Source organism: Paracoccidioides brasiliensis (assembly GCF_000150735.1).
Source record: "Paracoccidioides brasiliensis Pb18 unplaced genomic scaffold supercont2.2, whole genome shotgun sequence".
NCBI lineage: Eukaryota > Fungi > Ascomycota > Eurotiomycetes > Onygenales > Ajellomycetaceae > Paracoccidioides > Paracoccidioides brasiliensis.
Window position 1 is genome coordinate 1,856,659 of NW_011371359.1, and position 22,223 is coordinate 1,878,881.

At 38.5% G+C, this 22,223-nt stretch overlaps 7 protein-coding genes across 7 annotated transcripts; 3 read left to right on the top strand and 4 right to left on the bottom strand.

The window, feature by feature from the left end:
- Window positions 1–12,148: 12,148 nt before the first annotated feature.
- Window positions 12,149–12,511, top strand: PADG_11316 (uncharacterized protein; the record flags this gene model as incomplete). The annotated part of the gene is made up of 1 exon (XM_010759572.1): window positions 12,149–12,511. One exon carries the CDS (start codon window positions 12,149–12,151, stop codon window positions 12,509–12,511), a length of 363 nt encoding a protein of 120 aa, XP_010757874.1.
- A 196-nt stretch (window positions 12,512–12,707) lies between these two features.
- Window positions 12,708–13,184, bottom strand: PADG_11317 (uncharacterized protein; the record flags this gene model as incomplete). The annotated part of the gene is made up of 2 exons (XM_010759573.1): window positions 12,708–13,003; window positions 13,100–13,184. The coding sequence occupies 2 exons, from the start codon at window positions 13,182–13,184 to the stop codon at window positions 12,708–12,710; spliced, it is 381 nt and encodes a 126-aa protein (XP_010757875.1).
- A 402-nt stretch (window positions 13,185–13,586) lies between these two features.
- PADG_11318 (uncharacterized protein) lies at window positions 13,587–14,577 on the bottom strand (the record flags this gene model as incomplete). Its single annotated transcript, XM_010759574.1, has 4 exons — window positions 13,587–13,847; window positions 13,985–14,152; window positions 14,269–14,431; window positions 14,534–14,577. The coding sequence occupies 4 exons, from the start codon at window positions 14,575–14,577 to the stop codon at window positions 13,587–13,589; spliced, it is 636 nt and encodes a 211-aa protein (XP_010757876.1).
- Window positions 14,578–14,743: 166 nt separating this feature from the next.
- Window positions 14,744–15,415, top strand: PADG_01771 (uncharacterized protein; the record flags this gene model as incomplete). Its single annotated transcript, XM_010758763.1, has 3 exons — window positions 14,744–14,874; window positions 14,987–15,218; window positions 15,275–15,415. 3 exons carry the CDS (start codon window positions 14,744–14,746, stop codon window positions 15,413–15,415), a joined length of 504 nt encoding a protein of 167 aa, XP_010757065.1.
- Window positions 15,416–15,916: 501 nt separating this feature from the next.
- PADG_01772 (uncharacterized protein) lies at window positions 15,917–18,033 on the bottom strand (the record flags this gene model as incomplete). The annotated part of the gene is made up of 2 exons (XM_010759267.1): window positions 15,917–17,658; window positions 17,745–18,033. 2 exons carry the CDS (start codon window positions 18,031–18,033, stop codon window positions 15,917–15,919), a joined length of 2,031 nt encoding a protein of 676 aa, XP_010757569.1.
- Window positions 18,034–19,298: 1,265 nt separating this feature from the next.
- PADG_01773 (uncharacterized protein) lies at window positions 19,299–19,821 on the bottom strand (the record flags this gene model as incomplete). Its single annotated transcript, XM_010758764.1, has 2 exons — window positions 19,299–19,345; window positions 19,428–19,821. 2 exons carry the CDS (start codon window positions 19,819–19,821, stop codon window positions 19,299–19,301), a joined length of 441 nt encoding a protein of 146 aa, XP_010757066.1.
- Window positions 19,822–20,539: 718 nt separating this feature from the next.
- On the top strand, window positions 20,540–21,790 carry PADG_01774 (uncharacterized protein; the record flags this gene model as incomplete). The annotated part of the gene is made up of 3 exons (XM_010758765.1): window positions 20,540–20,602; window positions 20,661–20,803; window positions 20,932–21,790. The coding sequence occupies 3 exons, from the start codon at window positions 20,540–20,542 to the stop codon at window positions 21,788–21,790; spliced, it is 1,065 nt and encodes a 354-aa protein (XP_010757067.1).
- Window positions 21,791–22,223: the final 433 nt, after the last annotated feature.

Consider the following 22,223-nt stretch of genomic DNA (forward strand, 5'->3'; position numbering starts at 1 on the left):
TGGGTAGAGGCCTGGTATTGGCTGGAGATTGGCTGGCGGCTTCGAAGGGGGCTTGGCTGCAAATCAACGTGATGCGAATGCGAGTTGGGGGGAAGAAAGAGGAGAGGCGGCCATCGCTTGTCCAGGGAGAGATTATTTATTAGGTGTTGAACAAAGGCATGGCAGAGATAGGAATACGAATGGGGATTGAAATGAAAGGGGATGTGACAACAAGAAAACTAAGAATAAAGATCAGTGGACGAGAATGATCAGGATTAATTATGTTGTGAGGAGATATTAATAATTACGGTGATTGGACGGAGAAAGGTAAAAAGCAGGAGAAAGGTGAAAGGAAGGCAAAAAAAAAAAAAAAAAAAAAGGACGGGTGCAAAATTTAGTAACTAATAACTTAGATCCACAACTCTATTTTTATTAGTCGTCTTCTTTGAACCAGAGCAGCTAGGCTTCTAAACGATCCAAAATTTTGAACCCCGTCCGTCAGTCCTCTTCCACTTCGATCCTCTTTCCAGAATCTTTTACAAATAACTACAAATTGTGTATGGATTGGATTGCATCTGGCTTCCACAGTTACAAGTCTCCCCTCGGTTCCCTCCTCTCTTCCCTCCCCTGGCGCATGACTTCTTGCCATGCTGACTGACCGCACCAAACCATCCATTCCATCGCGCCGGACAATTTGATATCTACCAAGCTCAAGCGGCGACTTGGGGTAAACAAAATAAAGAGCCCAGTCGAGGCTTGGCTGCTTGGCGTGCAGCTCGTCCTTTCTCAAGTTCTGCGGGGGCGGCGGCGGCGGCATCGGCAGCGGAAGCTTTGGTTGAAAGGGCAACATACGGTGAACGCAGCGTCCAACGGCACAATGTTAAGACTCCCTACGAATAGCTGTTATGTGGGGATATTGGACCGTGCTGTAACGTAGGATGCACCAAGCTCGCTGCCGGTAGTTAACAAGAGCAGCAGCCCCTGCAACCGGGAGGCTCCTTTTGTTTTTTTTTTTTATTTTTTTTATTTTTTTTTTGGCAACTCTGGCGGTGAGGGCCAGCCCCATCAGGTAACTCTGGGTCCCGTGGTTTAGAACTACAGCGCTGTGATACAAGAACTGTGAAATGGTTGAGACAACTGGGCAGAAATCGCAAGGGGGGGGCTTTTCTTCTACCCTGCATTCTATGACATAATGGAAATACCAAAAAATTACGTAAACTAGTTAGTTACGGCGCGATGATGACAGGGTTGAGGAATTTTGATGCAACATAAATAAAAATCAACGAATTAACAGGAGGGCCGGGGGGGCAAACAATGAGCAGCAGGTCCATTCTCATCATCTACGATACCTTGGCTTTTTTTTTTTTTTTTTTTTTGACGCTGGAGGCAAAGCAGCCAAAAACAAGCCAGTGAGGAAGCAAGTAACCTACATATGTCTGTCTGTCTCCGTTCTACTCTACTCCCAGGTGTTCCGTCCCATGACTTTTTCCATCGGGCACTAACCATGGAATATATAATAATCCCCAATAAATGAACCTCCAGTTATAGCCAACACGGCAACATCCCCATGGATGGATACACCCTCACTCCAACAGCCATGCAGGCCAGGATCAACACACACACACACACACATGCCCATTTCCCGCCGAATTCCCCGCGTCCCATTGGTGATTGGACTGTCCTTGTTTCAACCCAATGACGGTCTTTACAACCCCGGACAGAAAAAGAGCAACTGATTGTCCAATGGGGGTTAGAGGAAAAGGTCATGCAGGGTGGGGCAAGTCGACGAGGTTGCGGGGCGGGGACCTTGGTTTTGAGGATGATAATAGATTTCAAAGGGGGGAAGAGTTACAACCCTCAAACCAACCAAGTGATTTTGGTGTGGACCCATCCACTAGCTAAATCAGCCAATGATCATGCCGATTCTTAAATTACTAAGTGAGCGGTGATGTCTACTTCCCTAGTACCCGGGTCTGGAAAACCATGGAATGTTGGTGCAAGGTTCAAGTCAGTTACAGCCCGAGAGTGCCAAAGAGCGAGGTAAAATGAGCTTCTCAGACGGAGGTATAATAACCCAGTGAAAGAATTATCGAGTCGTAAATGAATGGGCTAGGCCAAAAATAGGCTAGCGTGGGGAAGGATGGGACTAAGTGGACTCCCAAGAGGGACTAGCGTGGGAAGGAAAGCGCGCTTCTTGGCGCTCTCACATTCCCAAGTCTGATGATCAACATATGATAAGGAGCAATATATATAGAAAGTAACGGCCTCAGCACTTCCGTATAAAGCACGAATTCGTTAGAAGGAGGAAGAAAAGAACATGAAAGGAAGCATAATTCGGTGAAGAGTTTTTGTTACGAAAGGTTATCACCCGGCGTTAGCCTAACTGTCAACTAGTTACAACATCATCCCCCCTCTTCTGGCGGTTCGTTCGGCGGAATCATTCACTAATGATTGGTGATTCCTGCGAATCAAGCGCGGCCGTTGTCTTCCAAGGGTGAAGGCTGGTTCCCACGTTGAGCGGTCATATCCTACCCATTGGACTAGATATTCTCAGCAGCGCCCACATGTGTGATGGTGTATCGTGTGTTTCATCTCTCATTACGTTACAGCTCATTATTCTTTTTGATGATGCCAGGCCAGTGGAGAATCTTCTGTGAGAGGAACAGATCTTCAGCAGCTGAATCAGAGCGGATTTCATATGAAGAAACATTATAAATTGCAGAAGTTATATCTAGTTGATAGTTATCACTTCGATACCTGTGTTCTTGACTGATGGTAGTCAAGTGTTCAGGAAGGCCAGTCTGTTCATTTTGAAGATCTAATCAAACCTCATCTTCAAATTCATATTGCTGAACTTCTATGTGTTTTCATTTGATTTTATAATTTTATTGAGCACTAGTCATAATCACTTCGGCTCATTTATAGATTTTTAAAAAACTGTTTATAATATTCTCTGCTGATTATATTGAGTTATGAGTATGATTAAACTTCTTTAAATATTTTATTGATAAAATTAAAAGTCTTTTGAATTAAATTTATAAAGCAGAAAATAAGCTTATTTTTATTACAATAGATATATAGTCATTGTTAGCTCAGCGCCCGATTGAGCCGCGCCCGGCGCCCGATTAGACTCGGCGCCCGATTAGGCCTAACCTCATCATGTGACCATGCAGGTTTGTTATAATCTGGCAGACCATAGCATCTTCTTTCATCCCATCAAGCTTAGTATTCTGTTATATAGCAGTTAGCAACGAAGAAAGTTTCTTCTTATGCAGCTCGCATTCACTCTCTAACATAATACTAAGCTTCATTCTACTCTTTTACTCAGAATTGAGTAGAAATTTGCTTAGCATGAATCAGATAGCACATTGAGTCTGAACACAGTTAGCTCAAAACAATAACTCATTTCTCTTAGTCATCAGAAAGACTGATCAGAATGATCATCTCAGACTTCCAGCTCTCTGAAAAGATCAAAAAGAACTGATGATATGTTCAAACAAAATCAACTGATTAATCACAGATCTTATTTGAAGAATTTAAACAAATAATTCACTTAAACAAGAATTATGTCTATAATAAGTTAGCAGCAATCTTTGATAGCATCTTTGATAATGAAAAAGCACTAAGAGACATAGGTGTTAGGGTGTGAATGCGAGCTGCATAAGGAAACTCTCTGCGTTGCTAACTGCTATATAACAGAATACTAAGCTTGATGGGATGAAAGGGGGTTTGCCTGGATCGCATGGTCGCATGGTCACATGATAAGGATTAGGCCTAATCGGGCGCCGAGCTTAATCCGACGTAACGGGCCTCGGTCGGCTCGGTCGGGCGCTTGAGCCTAACAATAGCCACATGTCTATAAATGAAATGAAATGATGCTGCAACTCAGACAGCTATCAAACAAAGTTAAATTAATGAGCTCATTGCAGAATATGAAGAGTTTAGTTATATTTTAATTTATATAATAGTCAGCAATCAAATAGCAAGTTAAGATTTTATCTTCTTTGAAATCACAAGAAAATCTGTCAAAATTGATGATCTGAAACATCTCACTGATGATAAAAAGTTAAAGTTTGAGTACTGACTTTTCTGTATAAAAAACAAACTTTAGAAAAATATTGATTATTATCTCACTAAATACATGAAAATTGCATATATCAAAAATTAGATTGATGAAAATGCAATATATCATATTGCATTTTATATGAAGAAAAATCATTTTGAATAATATCAAACTATAAAAAAAATATATGAACATTTTAAGTTAATCTATAAAATATTAATAACTTATAAAATATTAAAAATAACTATTATAAACTGATTATATACAATGATGATAATTATTATAAGTTTATTATAAAGTTTTTATATCTGATAAATAAAACTAAAATTGTCAAAAAGAACTATATAACTAACTTTAATAATAAATTTTTCTTTAATTTTCAGAAAATAATAACAATAATTAATACAATAATCAATATATATATATATTAAGTTTCAGAAGATCTGTACTCAAATAACTTATATTCTTCAGATAATTAATATCACTTAAAAGTTAAAGTGTCTATAGAGTAATAAATTTAATATCTTGAAACAGAATATCTTATAAATCTTAAATATTTAAATTTTTATTATCATTTTAAAATTAGTTATTTTAATAAAAAAATTTATAAACTCTTATTTAGATATTTAATGCTACTACTATAAGAAAAAAAATTATATTATTAAAAACTATTTTATAAAATAGAAATCTTAATAGATAATTATTAAACTTACTAAGAATAATATTATTGAGTTCTTAGCAGATTTAAAAAAAATAAATTTAAAAAAAATATTTATTTTAGATTATTTAATAGTATATAAAAAATTTTATTATATTAATTAAATTAATCTATAATAAAATTACTACTTCTATAATTTTTTTTACTAATACTAAAGTAAATAATATGAATTTTATTAATATTTAATATATTATAAAGCTAGTAAAATTTTAAACTCTTATTTAAATATTATATAAAAAAATATAAAAAAGTCTTTAATAATATAATAAATAATATATTAATTTTAGATCTTTGAGTGAATAAATAAATATTTCAAAATACTTTTTTACTAATAACTAATTCAAACTAGTATTATATCATTTTGAGATAAAAGTGACTAACAATATAAAATATATGATTTAATATTAAAAATTAATATTTTATCTAATTAATTAAGTAATCTATTTCAGAATAAATAGAGAAATTCTCATCAAAGCAGTTAGAGAAAAAGTAAAAAAATATTAAATTTGATAAAAAAACTGAATAGAAGTTAATAATTTAGTTCAGTAAATTAAATAAAATAATATTATAGATAATAAATTTAAACTTTATTAAAATTATTTATTTTTATAATTATATGAGAAATAAAAACTTTATAATCTTTACTATTAATCTGTATAAAATTGATAAACAGTTTGAAAAAAGATAAGATTTTATAGAAGCTAATATTGAGTTTAATAATAAGTTAATCAATAATTTATCTAAGTGATTAAAGAGTTATAAAAACTATTTCTCAAAAAAAACTTCAGATAAATTGCTCTTTCTATATAAAAATATTAATTTTAATATAGAGCTTCAGTCAAATATAAAGTTTGTTCAGAATATAAGATATATACTTTTATATAAAATAAATTTAGAGAAACTAAAAGTAGTAAAAATTTATCTAAAGATGAACTTAATAAAAAACTTTATTATAACAAGTTTAATTTTCTATACATTCTTAATTTTCATTACTTATAGTAAAAAGAAACTATAATTCTATGTTGATTTTTACAAATTAAATATGATAATTAAACAGAATCAGTATTCATTATCTCTGATAAATGAGTTGATAAATTAATTTAATGAAGTAAAATATTTTATAAATCTGAATATTTGATAAAAGTTTTATTGTATTTAGATAAATTTTAAATATAAAGATTTGATTATATTTAAAACTTATTATAAAATTTATAAATATTAAGTGATTTTTTTTGATCTTGTAAATATTATTATTTGTTTTTAATAATTTATTAATGATATTTTCTTTGACTATTTGAATAAGTTTATAATAGTATTTATAAATAATTTTTTAATTTATAATAAAACTCATAAAGAGTATAAGTAGTAAAAAAAATTGATACTGAATTGATTAAAAACAGTAAACTTATAAGCTAGTATTTAGAAATATGAGTTTGCAGTTTAAAGAATAAAATATTTAAGATTTAATATTATTATAAAAAAAATTAAAACAGATTTTAAAAAGATTATTATCATCATAAAATGATAAATCTCAACTATAGTTAAAAATATTTAATTATTTTTAAAGTTTGACAGCTTTTATTAATAATTTATAAAAAACTATAGTTGAATTGCAAAATCACTATATTAGTTGATAAAAAATTTTTTTTTATTCATATGAATATTAAAATATTAGTTAATCTTTAAGAAACTGAAAAGCAGTTGATAAAGATCTCAATTTTATATTATTATAACTTTGAATATGAAACTCATTTTGAAACTAATATTTCTAATAAAATAATAATTAAAATATTGAGTCAAAGACTAAATAATAATTTTTAATACTTTATAATTTTCTATTTTAAGTTATTAAATAATATAAAACTAAACTATGAAATTTATAATAAAAAAATACTTAGAGCTATCAAAGTATTACTGAAGTGATGAGCTAAGCTTGAGAGATTATAATATGAAAAATAATTCAAAATTATTACTAATTATTATATATTGAAATTTTTTATAATAATTAAAAAGTTAAATATATATTAAACTCATTGAGTAAAATTTCTTTTCTACTTTTACTTTGAGATTAAATACTGATTAAAAAAAATTAATATATTGATGAATACATTAAATAGATCTAAATATATTAAAAAGTAATCAAATAACTATTTATAAATTCTTTTAAAATTAAAAATCTTAAATTTTTAAAAAATTTTTTATAAGTATGAGTATTATTAGTATAAAATTTTTAGATAAAAAAATATTACTTAATATATTATATTATTAAATAAAGTAATAATTTTATTTAAGTTTCTATAGTAGTAAAAAATAAAAAAAATAATTTTTATATAATAAAAAATAATATATTACTTTGCAATAATAGATTGATAATATTTATTTAGAAGAAAAAAAACTTTCATAACTATACTGCTATAAAAAATTTATAATCAAGTTTTAACTATATATATAAATAAATAAAATACTTTAACTTTGATATATTTATATTATTAATAAATCATCTGATAGATAGATGTTTTATACTATATTTAAGACTATTATATATATTAAATTAGTAAGATTTCAAGAAATAAAATCTTTGATCTGTTAAAGTCACTCTCAATATCAAAATAAATATGATAATATATTGCAATGAACTTTATAAATATATCAAAAAGTAAAAATAACTGTAATATTATTCTAGTTATAGTCTGTCAGTTAAGTAAAAGAATAATTTCAATTTTAATTACTTATAAAGTTATAGCTTATAAGTTAATTTAATTATTTATTTAATTCTATTATTTTTATAATAAAGTATCAGATTTAATTATCTCTAATTATAACTTTCAGTTTATATTAAGCTTTTAAAATAAATTTACAAAAATTCTAAACATAAAGTTAAAACTTTTAATAGTATATTATATATATATAGATAAATAGATTGAGATAATGAATTAATATATTATTGTTTGTCTTTATCTATATATTAATTATTATCAAAAATAATTAAAATAAGTAATTACTTATAAATTATACTTTGATAGTTATTTTAAATATTTTTATTAATTTTTTTTCTTTTTAATCATAAATAAATATAAGTCATGAACATCATTTGACAAAATATCTCTGTCAGAAGAACTAAATATAAAAAATAAATAAATTAAAAAGCTGCTTAGAGCTTTATTAACTAAATAAAAAAAAACCAAAAGCAGATAAACAAAAGTGTGAGTATAGCACAAGAACAGATAAAGAAATAAACTGATAAATATTACTGAGAACCTGACTTTATAGTAGAAAATTTTATCTATTTGCTATTAAAATTATATAGAATAAATTGATTAAGCTGTAAGCTGACAGCATAGAACATAGATATTTTTTAAAATTCTAAAGAAGATAAGCAATATCTACAGATTGAATTTTCTTACAATTATAAAGATTCACTCAAACTTCTTTTTAGACAAATTGTATAAAAACTTAAAATATTCCTTACTTAGACAGAATGTCAAATCATTAGACTCAATTAAAATAGATAAAAAAAATAAATAAAAGATGAAGTATATATTAATTAGTTAAATAAATCAAGATAAATTGCAATATCAAGTCTGTTAAAAGAAATTTAATGAGAATTTATCTTAATATTTAACTCATAATTTCAATAAATTATTATATATTATATGTGACTTCTATGAGATTAATTCTATAAAAATTAAACTTTTAAGATAATTAAATCAATAGCTGAAGACATGAAAGATAAATAATTATCTGAAGAGCAAAATTAATGATGATTTATTAATATGAGAACATGTCTGATTCTAGACTGAGAGGTGATGTTAGACTTAGTGCTCAATTGAGTCTGACTGAGGCTCAGTGTCTGATTAGACTTGATGTCTTATTAGACTCCATGTTAGAGTAAACTCAGCATCTGATTAGATTTAATATTAGATTAAACTCAGCATCTGATTAGATCTAATTCTTATCATATAATCATATAAGTTGTTATATTTCAGATAGATCTCAGTACTCTCTTTCATCTTATTAAACTTACTAGTATTTTATTATATATAGCAGTTAGCAATATAAAGAGTTTCTTCTTATACAGCTCACATTTACTTTCTAACATTATTATATAGATTTAAAAGTTAAAAAAAAGTTATTTTATTATTTGAATAATTTAAATTTATTTTTAAAATAGTTTATTAATTTAATAAAAATATATATTAGTTAAAAAATTAAATATTTTAACATTTAAAGACTATAATAATAAATAAAATATTAAAATAAAATTATTAATAGAATTAATTTTTATCTATAATTTTAATAAATTTCAAATTTATATAAAAAAAAATAATTATTTAAAATAAGAAAATATTTTCTACAATTAGCTTTATTTTTAATATATTTATTAAATATATACTTTAGTCAATCAAAATTATAATTATTATTATTTTAACTATTATCAAAAATTATATAATGTATTAAATTATTATTATTCAAATCTTTCAATTATATATATTTTTTCATTTTATTATTTAATAATGATTAAGTAAATAATAATTAGCAAAGATTTATAGGTAAAATAAAACACTAAAAGCAAATTAAATCTCAAATTACAAGATAAAAATAGTGCTTAAAATAAGCAAATTATTTGCAATCTTTTGCATTTTATCAATTTCATAAACTTAAATAGATTTGATTCAATTCTAATGTCAAATTGTAAAGTATATCACTTAGTTGACTCTTAAAGCCTCTTTAGTAATCTCTTTAACAAGATTTTGAATAATCTATGATATAGGAGCAAAATCATGGACAGCAAGCTTCTCTCTATAAAGCAGTAGCTGTTCTTCTTGAGGATTTATAAGCTTCTTCTTATGTCTGAAGATGGCTTAATTGCAGGAAATTTGAACACTGTTATAACACCAGTGCAACATTTCCTTGCTATTGAATATTTTTTTTAGCAGTAGCAGTATAATTCTTGATATTTTGAGCTCTTAAATCCTCAATTGCAAGCTTAATTTGAGCCTTGTTAGCTGGCATTTGACTGCATTGAATTAAAAAGTGGCCTGTTCTCAACAACACTCCTTATTCTCGCCATTGCAGCAGTGGCATTCACTAGCAAGACAGTTATTCAAGCTATTTGACCGGATGTCGTCGTAGAATAATCAGAAAGCTGGGAGGAGCCAAATGCACACCCCAAATACACCAAATAACTAGAGCTTCAATTCGTGGATCTGGCCAGATTCGGCCGTCCCAAGTCTACATCTCGTAACTAAGACTGAAGACCAGAACATGGTATGAAATGCTTCCCCAAGCCTCCTCGCCCTACCAAACGGAGAAGAGATGGATTTTGTTAAATGTTAACACTTCCAATTTTACGTCCAATAATCGTCATCCTGGACAGTTCACGATTCAAACTGTCAGATCCCAAGGCCAGAAACCTAGTGCTCCAGTTCCGCAATCACGGCTATTCGCTCCCACCCATCACGACCCTCAACTCTCCCCAATAGATAAATATTTATGTTGTTTGCGCACTTACAAAGCGCGGTTCCAGATGCAGATATTGACTCTCTCTTACACTCCCTCCAGAGTTCTACCATTCCGGAAGGGGGTGTGAAAATCTTCTATTAAATATGTTGCTACGTGCCAATTCCTAATATGCTGCTGGTACTACCAATAGTTCAGTTCACTTGCCTTCAATTTGCCCCTATCATAGCAATGCAATTCTCCCAGTGCATGTTTTCCACTTCACATACCTCGCGACACATAAGTCACTGCAATAAGATCCATTTGGCCTTCTGGGCTCGGAGGATATCGTGGCAGCCAAGTACTGCATATAACCCTAGCAGAGTCATCAATATTGGATAGAGGTATGTGTCATATACCCACTTTCAGTCATCCGCTGGTAAGCCAAAGAGTTGATAAAAGGCGACATTAATCCTTTTTAAAGGTTTTGGCGTTGTCCGTCCATCGATCCGCTCGCTGGAGACGACGTCCAAATCAATGGTCATGAAGCATATCAGAGTCTATGTGTCTCCGAAAGAGAGTGACAAAGCCACCAGGATCTGCCGCGGAGAGGAAAGCAGCCGCACATCATGCTATTTCATCTAGGTTGTAGAGCTCATGATGAAGGAAATACATACCTCGTTTTCGGGTGCTTGCACAACAGAGTGAGTAGGCGCAGGCAGGCGCAGGCACATCCTCTCTTTTGAAACTCTAGCACTCACGGGGAAAAGCGTAGTATTTACTGATGCTAAGGAGGCCAAGTATTTGTCGTCACAGAAGAGGCCATGCTTCGCAAGTGAATAGGAGAATGAAAGGAAGGGAACGGAAGAGATGTTATGAAAATTGCATGCCGTGGCACCCCGGCCTGTTCTACAACGCTGCTTTTTATATGTAGAAGCTGCTTGGTTGCCTTGTACCAGCCCCTATGGCACCAATCTGATGTAGTGTTTTAGATGACCTGGCCCATCGCGGCCCAGCGTTCTACCTGCTACTCAAGATGCAGGATCTGTGCTTGAAACTATGGCTCAGCCCTCCGCAGCTCCTCGTTTTTCTCCTCTATGAAGCGCTTGCTTAGGTGTTCTTTAAATAGTCGCTAAAGTAGCTGCGCAACGGTCCATGTGTAAGTAGCAGCATCAGGGCTCGAGGTCTAGCATACGTCTACAGGCTCAATTTTCTAATGCTAAAATTCTAATTCTAAGTCTTTTCCCTGTTTGACTTTATCAGAGTGAAATGTTTCAGTGTGAGGGCTTGATCTTACATATATGGCTCTGATAGTGCTTTCCAGCGCCGTTCCATCCAGAGCCCACGGAGTCGATTTTTGAGTGGAGCCATTAGATATCGGGTGATTGGGCTCTGCCCTTATGGGCTGTCTGTGTTTTATGTTCGAGGACACACGGTGTGAGTCGTCTCAAGACATGGGAGTTTAAGAGCGACGTGATGTCCATTTTTTTTTTTTTAAAGCAGTGAAAGCGCTGTTTCTGAAGCGGCAAACGTCATCTTGGGATAGGCACAGTATTAGTTCCTGTCCCCTTACCAAATCTCCAACAAGCCCTAATGCCAATATGTTTTGCAAATTTTCTGTATGTTTTTACTATACCTACCTGAAGGTTAAATTACTAGACATTGGATACTGTCGTTAAGGATTGTCCTATTAGCACTGGGAACGCTTCATCCTGGCCTGTGAACTATTTGAACCCTCTCTCTGGCCTAGGGAACCGTTTAGCCTGGGGATCCAGCGTATGAAAGGTGGAAGCCATGGATATCCTGGATTTAACTACCTATATCTGCAGCTAATGAGAGCTTTTAAAACGACTTTGAAGGGAAACTCCATGGTCTAGAAGCCGCACAGCAACTCCCCGATCTCATCCCTTTCCTCAAGAATTTGGTGAGAGCGTTCGTCGTCAATATTCATGTCCTTTCTTGACAAGCATAACCAGAGGTTCAGATACGAGAATCTCATGGACATACGTAGCTGGGCTACAGTTCGAAACAAGGGCATTGATCCCCACCAGGGGCTTAGGATCAAGAATGTCAAGCAGATGAGGATGAAATTCAGAGAGACTATCAACGGGATGGTCCCAGCCGATCAAAGGATGGTGCCGTTTAGCCCAATCGTTCTTTACAGTTTCCTTCCTGTAATCCCAGCAGAAATCTCTTTGCTCCTGAATATTGGCCGGCTCGTGTATTGCCCTGTGCTCAACTACACATCTAAAACGGGGCTCTTCCAAAGGGCACCTCCAACGGAAGATGTGGGTTGCTTGGGTTCAAAATAGAAAGGGGCCAATGTGTGGGAAACAATAGGGCGACAATGGGGCTGGTGCATCGGAATGACTTTCGCTTGTGCTCCCTAAATTATCGTCCGAGGAGAGGTATGCTAATTTCAAAAGTTCTGAGAGCATCTCCTCTTCCGTAGCGTTAAAAGTCTGCTCTTGGGAGACACCTGCCAGGTCGTGCATTACTGCAGATAGATCACTTGTCATCGTTAACCGTTTGGGCCGCGAGTCCCGTTCGGAATCCATAGACCCTTGAAACATAGAGGAAGAAACGGAAATCGTCTTGCCGTCTGTTCTGGTTCGGGCCGGGAAGACCGTGATCTGGCTCGAGAAGCTCAAAGGCCATTGGAACTAGGGCCGAGAGCGTGATTTCTCTTTCGAGAAGCACAATTGGGACGCGGTTCTTCGATAGAGTGAAGTGTACCATCATAGAAGTGCCTCCTAACTCGCCCAACTCATCTGCCCTCACCCGAATGTCGCGCGACGATTGTGCTTAGGGAAGTAGCAAATTTAGTGCTAAATAAGAATTCACTGCAATTACATAGTGGCTTTAGTAGGGCAGATTGGACGGGAAACCCTGTTTTCCACTCCCTGTGTTCGTATGGAGGAAAGGTTCTTGAGGCGCGATTATTTTGAGTAAAGGGGTGAGTTTGAGAGCATCGGAGGATATCATACGATTACGATCCTACAGAATATTTCAACTGCACTCTCGTCGCAATTAAATATTCTATCAGAGTTATCCTAAAGGCAAGACGTTATTCAACTCGCTCGAGGACCGTAAAGCAAATGAGAGAGCAGAAGAATATCATCCTGTGATAAGGAGGCATTAGCTAGTAGTTGACCCTATATAACTCCAAAAGTTCTATCATGGAGAAATTGGAAAGTAGTTGAATCAAAGGCATTGAAGACAGAAAGTTGATGTATCTCCAATTGTTTCCTAACAATTGCAACTCAGTGGCTTATTAATGGCACGAATGCAATGCAAAATAAATAAAATGTTTTCCGCTCGGAACCAGGCAAGGGTTCCACCCATACATGTTCCCACCAATAATGTCAGAGACCGGGTCGTCGCCAATCATGTAGAGATGTTTTCGGGAACGGTATATTCGTTGTGGATCTCTTTCATCCACGACTTCATGAGATCAACTCCCGTTAGAGACTTGTACATAGCTTCGAGAGCAATGCGGAAGAGGCCCGGGGTCATCCGGGGCAGCCTGTGCTCGGTCTGGAAGATTATATCGCCCTGAGAAAAGCAGATGGGCATATGCTTGGAAAGGGGATCCTGGGCATTAGTGCCTAGCCGGCCATTCTCACTCAAGAGAAGGTCATTGATGGCCTGGAGATCGGTAGCGGAAGCACGCGAGTCGTTGAAGGACGAGAATGGCGTCGAAGTTTATTCTATCGGGATCCTGAGGTTTCGCTTGGTTGTGGTCCTCTTCACTGAAGTTTCTGAATGCTGGGGTCCCAGGCGACGATGTCCTTGGGGACGACGACGTTTTTGAATCCGTAGACCTCTGCGGCGGCATGTGCCTTGAAACCCTCACCACCAACATCAACCAAGACGGTCTCGTAATTTCCGCCAGTGCCTGCATGGGGATAGGACATTGGATAAATTCGGAGGTGGAGGTTGGAGATGAGAGCCTAGGATATTGTATATTTGCTCTACGCGGTCCACCTCTGTCTTGCCACCGCCGTTGGTAAGGAGGATATAAGGAATTTTGATTCCGAGTTCATTATCCCCAGAGGAGCTCCATCACTCGACGAGACTCAGGGATGATTTGATCGCCGTGGAGAAGTACACCATCGATGTCGAATGCGAAATCCATGTTCTTGGCCTCTTTGACTTGCTTCTTGGCCAATTCCTGAACTTGGGAAGCGAGGATGTCTCTCAGGGCACCAGGAGCATCGGATCCCAGAGCCCTCGAAGGCGGAATGAGCAAATGAAATGGACATCACTGGAGGAAGCCAAAGGGATACCCTTCTTAATATTTTGAAAAATGGACTAAAAACGGAGTAATAAACCTCGGAATGTTTCCACGATCATTGATCTGGCGTAACTGCACCATTGAATTCACATGGTCGCATAACGGGCCAATTGGTAGAAAGGGGCCAATATGAGATTTCTAAGGCGCCGCGGCCTCAAATCAATCTGTAACAATCAGAGTAGCGCTCGGCATACCAACAGATTAGCCACAGCAATCACTGGGATGTCCCAACGTCAGAGTGGCGGCGATGAAAGGAGCTCCAGGAGCCCAGTCCTGCCATCAGTCTCCGCTTCTTCCGGGTCGTATCGTAGCGTTGATTAGTGGTGCCATTAAGGGACCATTCCGTGGCACTCAAAGGCCCAGTGAAGATGCAGAAATGTGGAAATGTGGAAATTGGGGGAGGGGGGGGGGGGGGTCCTTGGGCACTCCAGTTGGAGGATGCAGTTGTACCAAGGCATAACTGATGTCTCCCCAACTTCACAACCTGCAGCATAGAGCAGATCCTCTCCTTCGCCGAGATCCACCCGCACATCAATCAGGTCGAAAACCACCTGTTCCTACCCAGCACGGAGCTCATCAATTACTGCTTCAAACACACCGTCCTTCCCGAAGCCTATTCACCCCTCGGCTCGGAGAATCAGGTGCCCACGACCGGCGAGAAGGTTGCTACGGACCCGACGCTCCATGCCATTGCGAAGGAGGCGGGCTACACGCTTGCTCAAGTGCGTATTGCCTGGGGTGTACGGAGAGGTTACGTTGTATTGAGAGTGATTTCCAGGAGATGAAGTTGACGGATGAGCAGTTTGAGGCGGTAAATAAGGTGGCTGAGGGGGAGACATGTGCGGTTTGTTTTGTGAATAAGAAGGATACCTTTGGGTATGATGTGTGGCCTGAAGAGAGTGAGGGAGCTTCTGGGTAATGGAAAGGCATCGTTAGAGCGGTTTTGATCCCGAATTATTTTGGGCGCGGGCTGGTGAAGCCGGTTTATTGATATATTTTGTTACTGCTTAAAGTCTAATCTGGGTTATGTTCTTTTACTATGCGGTAAGGAACTCAAATGTTCGGAGCAAGCTTTCATAGGGTTGGAGGTTAGTTTTGTCATGTCACTCGAGCGTTTTTGGTGTTCGACGTAGAAACTTGCGCACCCTCATGGAATGTATATTTAAAGAAGAGTAAAAGAACCGAAGTTATCACGAGAGTATACTCTATCAAAACTCACTGAATTAATAATCAATAAACTGGACAACACCTGAATCAAAGAGATTGACGAAAAGAAAAAAAAAACGCTTCAAAATATAGTGTCTTCTCTTGTCCATGTTTGGAAAGAAAAATAAAAAACCAATTAACCCACAACAAACACGAAACCTTCACCCCAAATGTAACTAGCGAATGGTACGTACATTTTACACAAACTTATCCTTTACACCCTAGTTCTTCCCATGTGCCTTGGCAAACACGAGCCACTGAATTTTTTAGCCGTGGAACGTGTAGTAGTGGCAGTGCTGATATTCGGTGCTGCGTTCTCCGAAACTTTAAATGTAATGGTTGTTGGAGATTTCGGAGTAAGCTTTTTTCTCTGAATCGGCGTTCCAGGATGCGTAGAGGCAATTTTTCTAGTCGATTTTATTTTTGCAGCAGCAGCAGCAGTAGTTGTTGCAGTATCACTCATAGCGGTGGTTGTTAAGACAGAGGTGAAACTGTTACCAGAGGCAGCACCAAGCTTTGACACTTTTCTGGTCACAGTTGGTGATTTCGGAGGCTGAGAGTGGTGGTGGGTCGAGTCAGCTTGCTTGTTGGATTTGCTTTTTCTGCTACTCTTGCTGGTATTCCCGGTGTCCTGTTTCTTGTTACTCTCCTTTCTGGTTGACTGGTAGATGGTAGATTGAGGCGGAGGGCTCTCCCGACGAATTTCCACATTTTGTTCTTCATTATTGTATGTCTTCCCTTCGTACTGAACAAGATTTTTCTCGTCCCATGTAACCGTCTTGACAAGCCGTATCCGTTTCTTGGACGATTTCCTTGGTGAAACAGGGTCATCAACTTCTCCATTGCTACTACAAGAATGGACATATTCTTGTGCATTGATCGCTTGAAGCACTAAATGGGGAAGCTGGGCGTCGCCCCTATTACGTCTGGTGTTGGCCTTAGTTGTCAGGGATAGCTGTTGTTCCTCTGAACGTTGTAGAAATACGAACTCGGTTCCGTTAGACCGGCGAACAGGGATATGGTTAGGCACACTAGGTGTATGTCGTTGCGTTCTTGTGATAGTTTTGCGGGTACTCCTGCGCCATGGAGTAGCTACCCTTGATTGCTGTTGACCTTCTTCGGCCGTCTTACTCTTCTCTTGCTCTTGTTCCTCTTGCTCTGCGCCGCTCTGCTCGGGATCAATAGAGAGAGAGAAGTTGGGAGCGGGTAATGAAAAGGTTGCTTTTAGTTGATTTTTTTGTTCACTTGGGGACGAAGGTGAAATTTTATCCAAGACTTTCAGAACCTCGCGTGTTCGTGGGGTTGGAGATCGGACCGGATGCTCCACGCTGGAATCCCCCAATTCCTTGCTCAGCACCGCAGATTTAGCGGCGGATCGCTTGGCTTGTGCTTGGGACAGGAAGTCACTTAAGAATTCCTCGTCGTCACCTTCTAGTCTTGGGAACAGTCGTCTGCTCGGGGGTATTGTCAGTGGTGTTGCTGTTTCTTCAACCACGTTCTTAATCGTTGTTGTAGTAGATGGCGTGTCTTCCATATCACGTAACGGGGATGTGGCCCGTGCAACTTGTGCACCAAACGTGACCTCTCCTTGTTCTGGTTCGGGAGATTCTTCGATAGCGGAAGGAATAACTTCTAGGTTCGCAGCATCTTCGGAGACCCCGGAAGCATCTTCGGAGGCTTTGAATGGAAGCAGCGTGTCACCAGCAACGGGGCTAGCCTCTTCTTCTACGGTTTTCCTCAGGGCTTGTGGAAGATTAAGGGTTGAAGGGACCGTATTATCATCCTGGGCAGGTGAAGAATGCAAGCAAGGTGTATTTTGGTCTATTGAATTGTTATTTTCGGCACTCTGCTGTCTTTCCACGTCCTCATTCGGTTTGCTATCATCAGCATCGGCGACGGTATCGGCATTTGCGAAACTTTCTGATATGCAAACCGCCCTTTGTTGAGCATGTTTCCCTGCATTTACGTTAGCAATTTGCTGCTCCAAAGAGCCGACAACCCATAACAACAAAGTAATAACAATGAAAGTCGGTAAATCTCACGTTTGCGGACCCCCATATCCTCTGTTTCCCATTTTGTTTCCAGAAAGGATCGTGCCCGTCCGACTCCCACATAAGTCGCAGTGCACTGTCGTTTGACACCTCGCAAAACACCACGATACGCAAACGAACTGTTGATTTCGGTAAGCAAAGGATCACGGTCGATGTCATCTCCGACAATATCCTTGGATGCGGAAGCCAGAAACCGCTTCCAGACCTTGCGCGACTTAGAACGGGAGTTAAATGGGGTCATGGGTCTGCGATCCCAGTGTCGGGGTGCTCTCTTCGACATTGCGACTGGGGTAAACTTGAAGCCGTCTGTAGACGATGAGAGCCGACTTCTCCTCCTAGATTTATGAAGTGAATAGGGTTGTAAGTCAGTTCTGTGCCTTTTGAGATGGAGCTTGAGGATATGTAAACAATACGGCAATCTGGCAATCTGGCACGTGTAGAGATTGGTCGTTCAAGGCAAAAGAATTTAGAATGTAGACATCATAAACTCAGGTATGACATAAATTATTGCATACCGTTTTGGAGAAAGTGGATAAGAGCATTCCATATCGCAAAACGTGAGAGCGCAACGTAGCTCGCGAGGTGAAAAATTCGAGTGGCGGTTGGATTGGATCACCTGCACGTGGTTTCCGCAGCTGTCGGTGCGGCGGAATGAATGTGTGCAGGCGTCCAAAAATGTAGGAGAGAACTTCAAAGATTGACAATACTGATATTGCGCGGGGTAACCAATATAAACATTAAGAGGGGCATGGATAAGAGGATGCTCTGGGGTGCCCGGAGCGTCAAATAATTCTATATTTTACGTTGAAGTTGAAGGTTGTCTTCGGCGTTTGCAACGCGCCAATCGCGTGCTGCCGCTGAGCTAAGCAGCTGGTTGCTGGGTCAACCACCTCCGGAAAATAAAAAGGTTGTATGGCACTGGGGAATTCTGGGGAATTGAGAGGATCCATGGGTGTTGGATTTGGGATTATTTATGCTGTTAGCAATTTTAAACATATTGGCTGTCCTTATTAATTCCATATAGGGCTCAATTAGACTGGTTGACAGAACTGGTATGTCACCTCTCTGAACCAGCAGAATTAATGAGCTGTTATGTTCAGTATCCATCAGTGTTGACCTTGCCCTTCTATACAACTCATTGATAACCACAAGTCGGTGAAGAAAATACAAAGTTAGCACTGACAATGAACTGAAATGTTGTAGTATGTGTCCCCTACTCCATAGTCCGGTCATATTTAATCTAGGTTTAAATATCGACTCTCCGGGCTTTGGGAGCCTCAGCGCCGGTTTTTTTCTTTCTTTTTTCCCATAAGGGATGTCATTATTCGTCGAGGCATTCTGAAAACACGCGAAGTGGTATGAGTTTTTGCGTACATCATGAATCAAAGAATAGTGCAGGTATTAAAGCTAGAAGGAGCCCGCTTAAACAATGAACGATCGCAAGCAGTACCGCAATTGACGGAATAAAAAGAAGAAGAAGAAGAAGAAGAAGAAGAAAAACACTTACCAATAGCATGTTATATGGTTTCATGTTATCCATAGCACCTATCCTTCCGTCATATCCTTGTCGTCAAATGGATCTCCAAACTCCTCTATATGACGTACAACCATCAGTGCTCCCGTAGACGAACACGAAAAGACACGCTCAAGGGCCGAATAGGGGTATTCTCTCACTTAAGCTAAAATCTTGGTCCACCACAAGTTCCATAGCCCTTTGATATTCCTCCTCCGCTTTCTTATTGTTCCATGACGCCCCAGGCTCCGTTTGAGAAATCGCAGCGCTCTGATCCTCCCACTTTTCACCACCACCAACACCACCAGAGCTATCACCGCCCGGTTGTTGTGAAGATGCCCCTGCTACGTATTTGAGATGTGAATCGTCATATGCCATCTTCGAAGATTCAGCCCCTATGGCGTCCTGCGAACCTGGCGGAGACAGTTCTGAGCCAGGGAAGTTGGCAGAATGACCAAGGGTTGGGAAGGCCGTGGGGGTTTGGGGACTGCTTTGAGAGGACCCAGAAGAGGAGAGCATCTCGGAGTCACCGTCTTGATCTAAAAAAAGGGTCATGTCAGTTGTCAGTTTGGATTCGAGCTATAACTCGGATAAAAAGCGTCTGGCTGCCAGAGCGGGGCGAGTATATGTGGGGAAGAGAATCTCGGAATCTGGGAATCAACCTCGCACCTGCGGACATGCTGAATGCGAATTTTTGATCAGTCTCAGGTTGCTAAATTCGCATTTGAAACAAGACAGGTAAGAGAAAATGCAGGATTAATCCGATGGGTCGTCCGTTACTTGTTGGATGTGATATGAAGCTCACTTTTGCTGTCTCGCTTCGTCTAAATATCACGTGATGTAGGCCGTGGCGAACCGCTCAGACGTTTGCGAAAAAAAAAAAACTTATGGAAATGCACCTGAAGTTCAGATTGAAGACCAATACGCTACCGGAACCTCCGCTCTCAATATCTTTTTTATTCAAATGTTGACGATCAAGCTGGATGTACAGATTAAAGAGGTGGTGGCCGCGGCTAATTTAAGCGCATGATTAGCCGCACTGTAACTCTAATAAGCGCTCACTGATTTTCCTCGAACGCTTTAATATCCCACACAACCGAAGAACTTAGCCAACCCTTACGCAAGCAACCAACAACCCATTCATTCTGCATGCTTTGAGCACCTCTCCGGACAATAATATAAATGATCACTTATTATTTCTATTCTCTTATATTTCGTTTGATCTTTTTAGTTTCTCTGGCCTCAAGTTCGATTGACAATAGCCCTTCCCGCCATGAGCAGAGCAAATTCCCGTATCCCAGATGCCTGGGACGATAACTGGGAAGCTGAGGTTGACGTATGACTCTTTTTTCCATATTCACATTTTCTCTCGTCAGCTCATTCTTTTTGTGCAGCACAATGAGCCAACAAAACAACAGTTGAAATCAGTAGAAGCAGGCCCGCCAGCACCGCCTGAGAAAAAGCTGTCTTCTCGAGTAATAAAGGCACAGAAAAGAGCGCAACATGCGGAATTTAATCGCCAATTATGGGCTGAAGCGTACGTCTACCTGTCTCGGAGGCGAAAAATCGAACCCATAGAACAGGGGCAATCTATATATCGTCTTTCATTCCAAAAAATGAACTAAAAAGCAAGAACCGAGTCACTGAAACTACAGGTTTTAACAGAGAATCCCCACAAGCCTTTCACTACCTCGAATCACGGGCCGCCTCCGTGCCCCTAAAATCGGACTTTAAATCTCCAGTCATGGTCCTAAGCCGCAAACCTCAAACGGCTAAGCAGCAGCAATCGCAATCGCAATCGCCATCGAACCATCCATCTCCCTCCCCTTCCTCCTCCACCTCCAACCCCCTGGACGCAACAACGGCAAATATGCAGCAACTCTCTATCTCTCGCACTGGGTCACCAGCCACTCGTACAGCCACAATTGCGACACCTCCTCCAGATATTTTAGTAAATGATGACGACGACAATGGTGACGATGATGACGAAGGGGACGAAAGGCCAAAAATGTCGCGGGAGGAATTGCAGGCGCAGCGTGAGCGGGAGCGCGAGGAGAGGCAGCGCAAGTACGAGGAGGTGCGGGAGCGGCTATTTGGGAGTCCCTCGGCGGCGGCGGCAGCTGGGTCGGCTGCCTCGTCTCCTGGGAGCACGAGCACGACGCCACCGCCATCGCAATCACGACAGGGCTATGGACATGGCCATTGTGCCAGGGGCAAGGGCAAGGGTAATAGGCCGAACGCGAGCAGTAGGGAGAGGAAGGAGATAGCAGGCAACAATAACAAGTCGAATAGACAGTTGTATGATCCTAATTATCCGGGGCGGCCGGGTTCTGGATATGGGCAGAGGGGAGAGCGGAGGCAGAACTTATCGAATAATGTGTATGAGAGCGGGCGGATGCAAGAGGTGCAGGAGCTTCAGCAACCACAGCAACAGCAGCAGATACCGGTGAGGACTCCAAAGGGCCCTGATGGGAGTGGAAGAGGTGGTTTTGGATTTAGCCCGCGGGGGGCGAGAACCTCTTGAACATGGGACAGATCAAACTTCGCTCAAGTTATCTCGATTGAGTGGTGGTTGCCAATCCAATTACGCCAAAATTCGAAATTAAAAAAAAAAAAAAACTTGACAAAAGCTGCCGCCCACACTGAAAGAAGAATAAGACAGAACGGAAAGCTAATCCTACAGTCCAGAACAAAAGCCAGGAAATGTACGCTAGTGCTTGTTCTTGATCTTGGAAATCTAAACATCCAACAGTTGGAGAAGCATTCATTTGATAACTACCACGCCTTGTCCGTGCCATTGCTGCCACCAACATAAAGAATACACCACATTATACCAATCTAAGGCAGCCCGCGCCCGGAATTGATGGCACTTGCCAAAAGTGACGTATTAGGCCGATTTTCTACTCAAACCCAATCAATCAGATCATCAGTCAATCAGTCCTTCGGGACCCGAATCC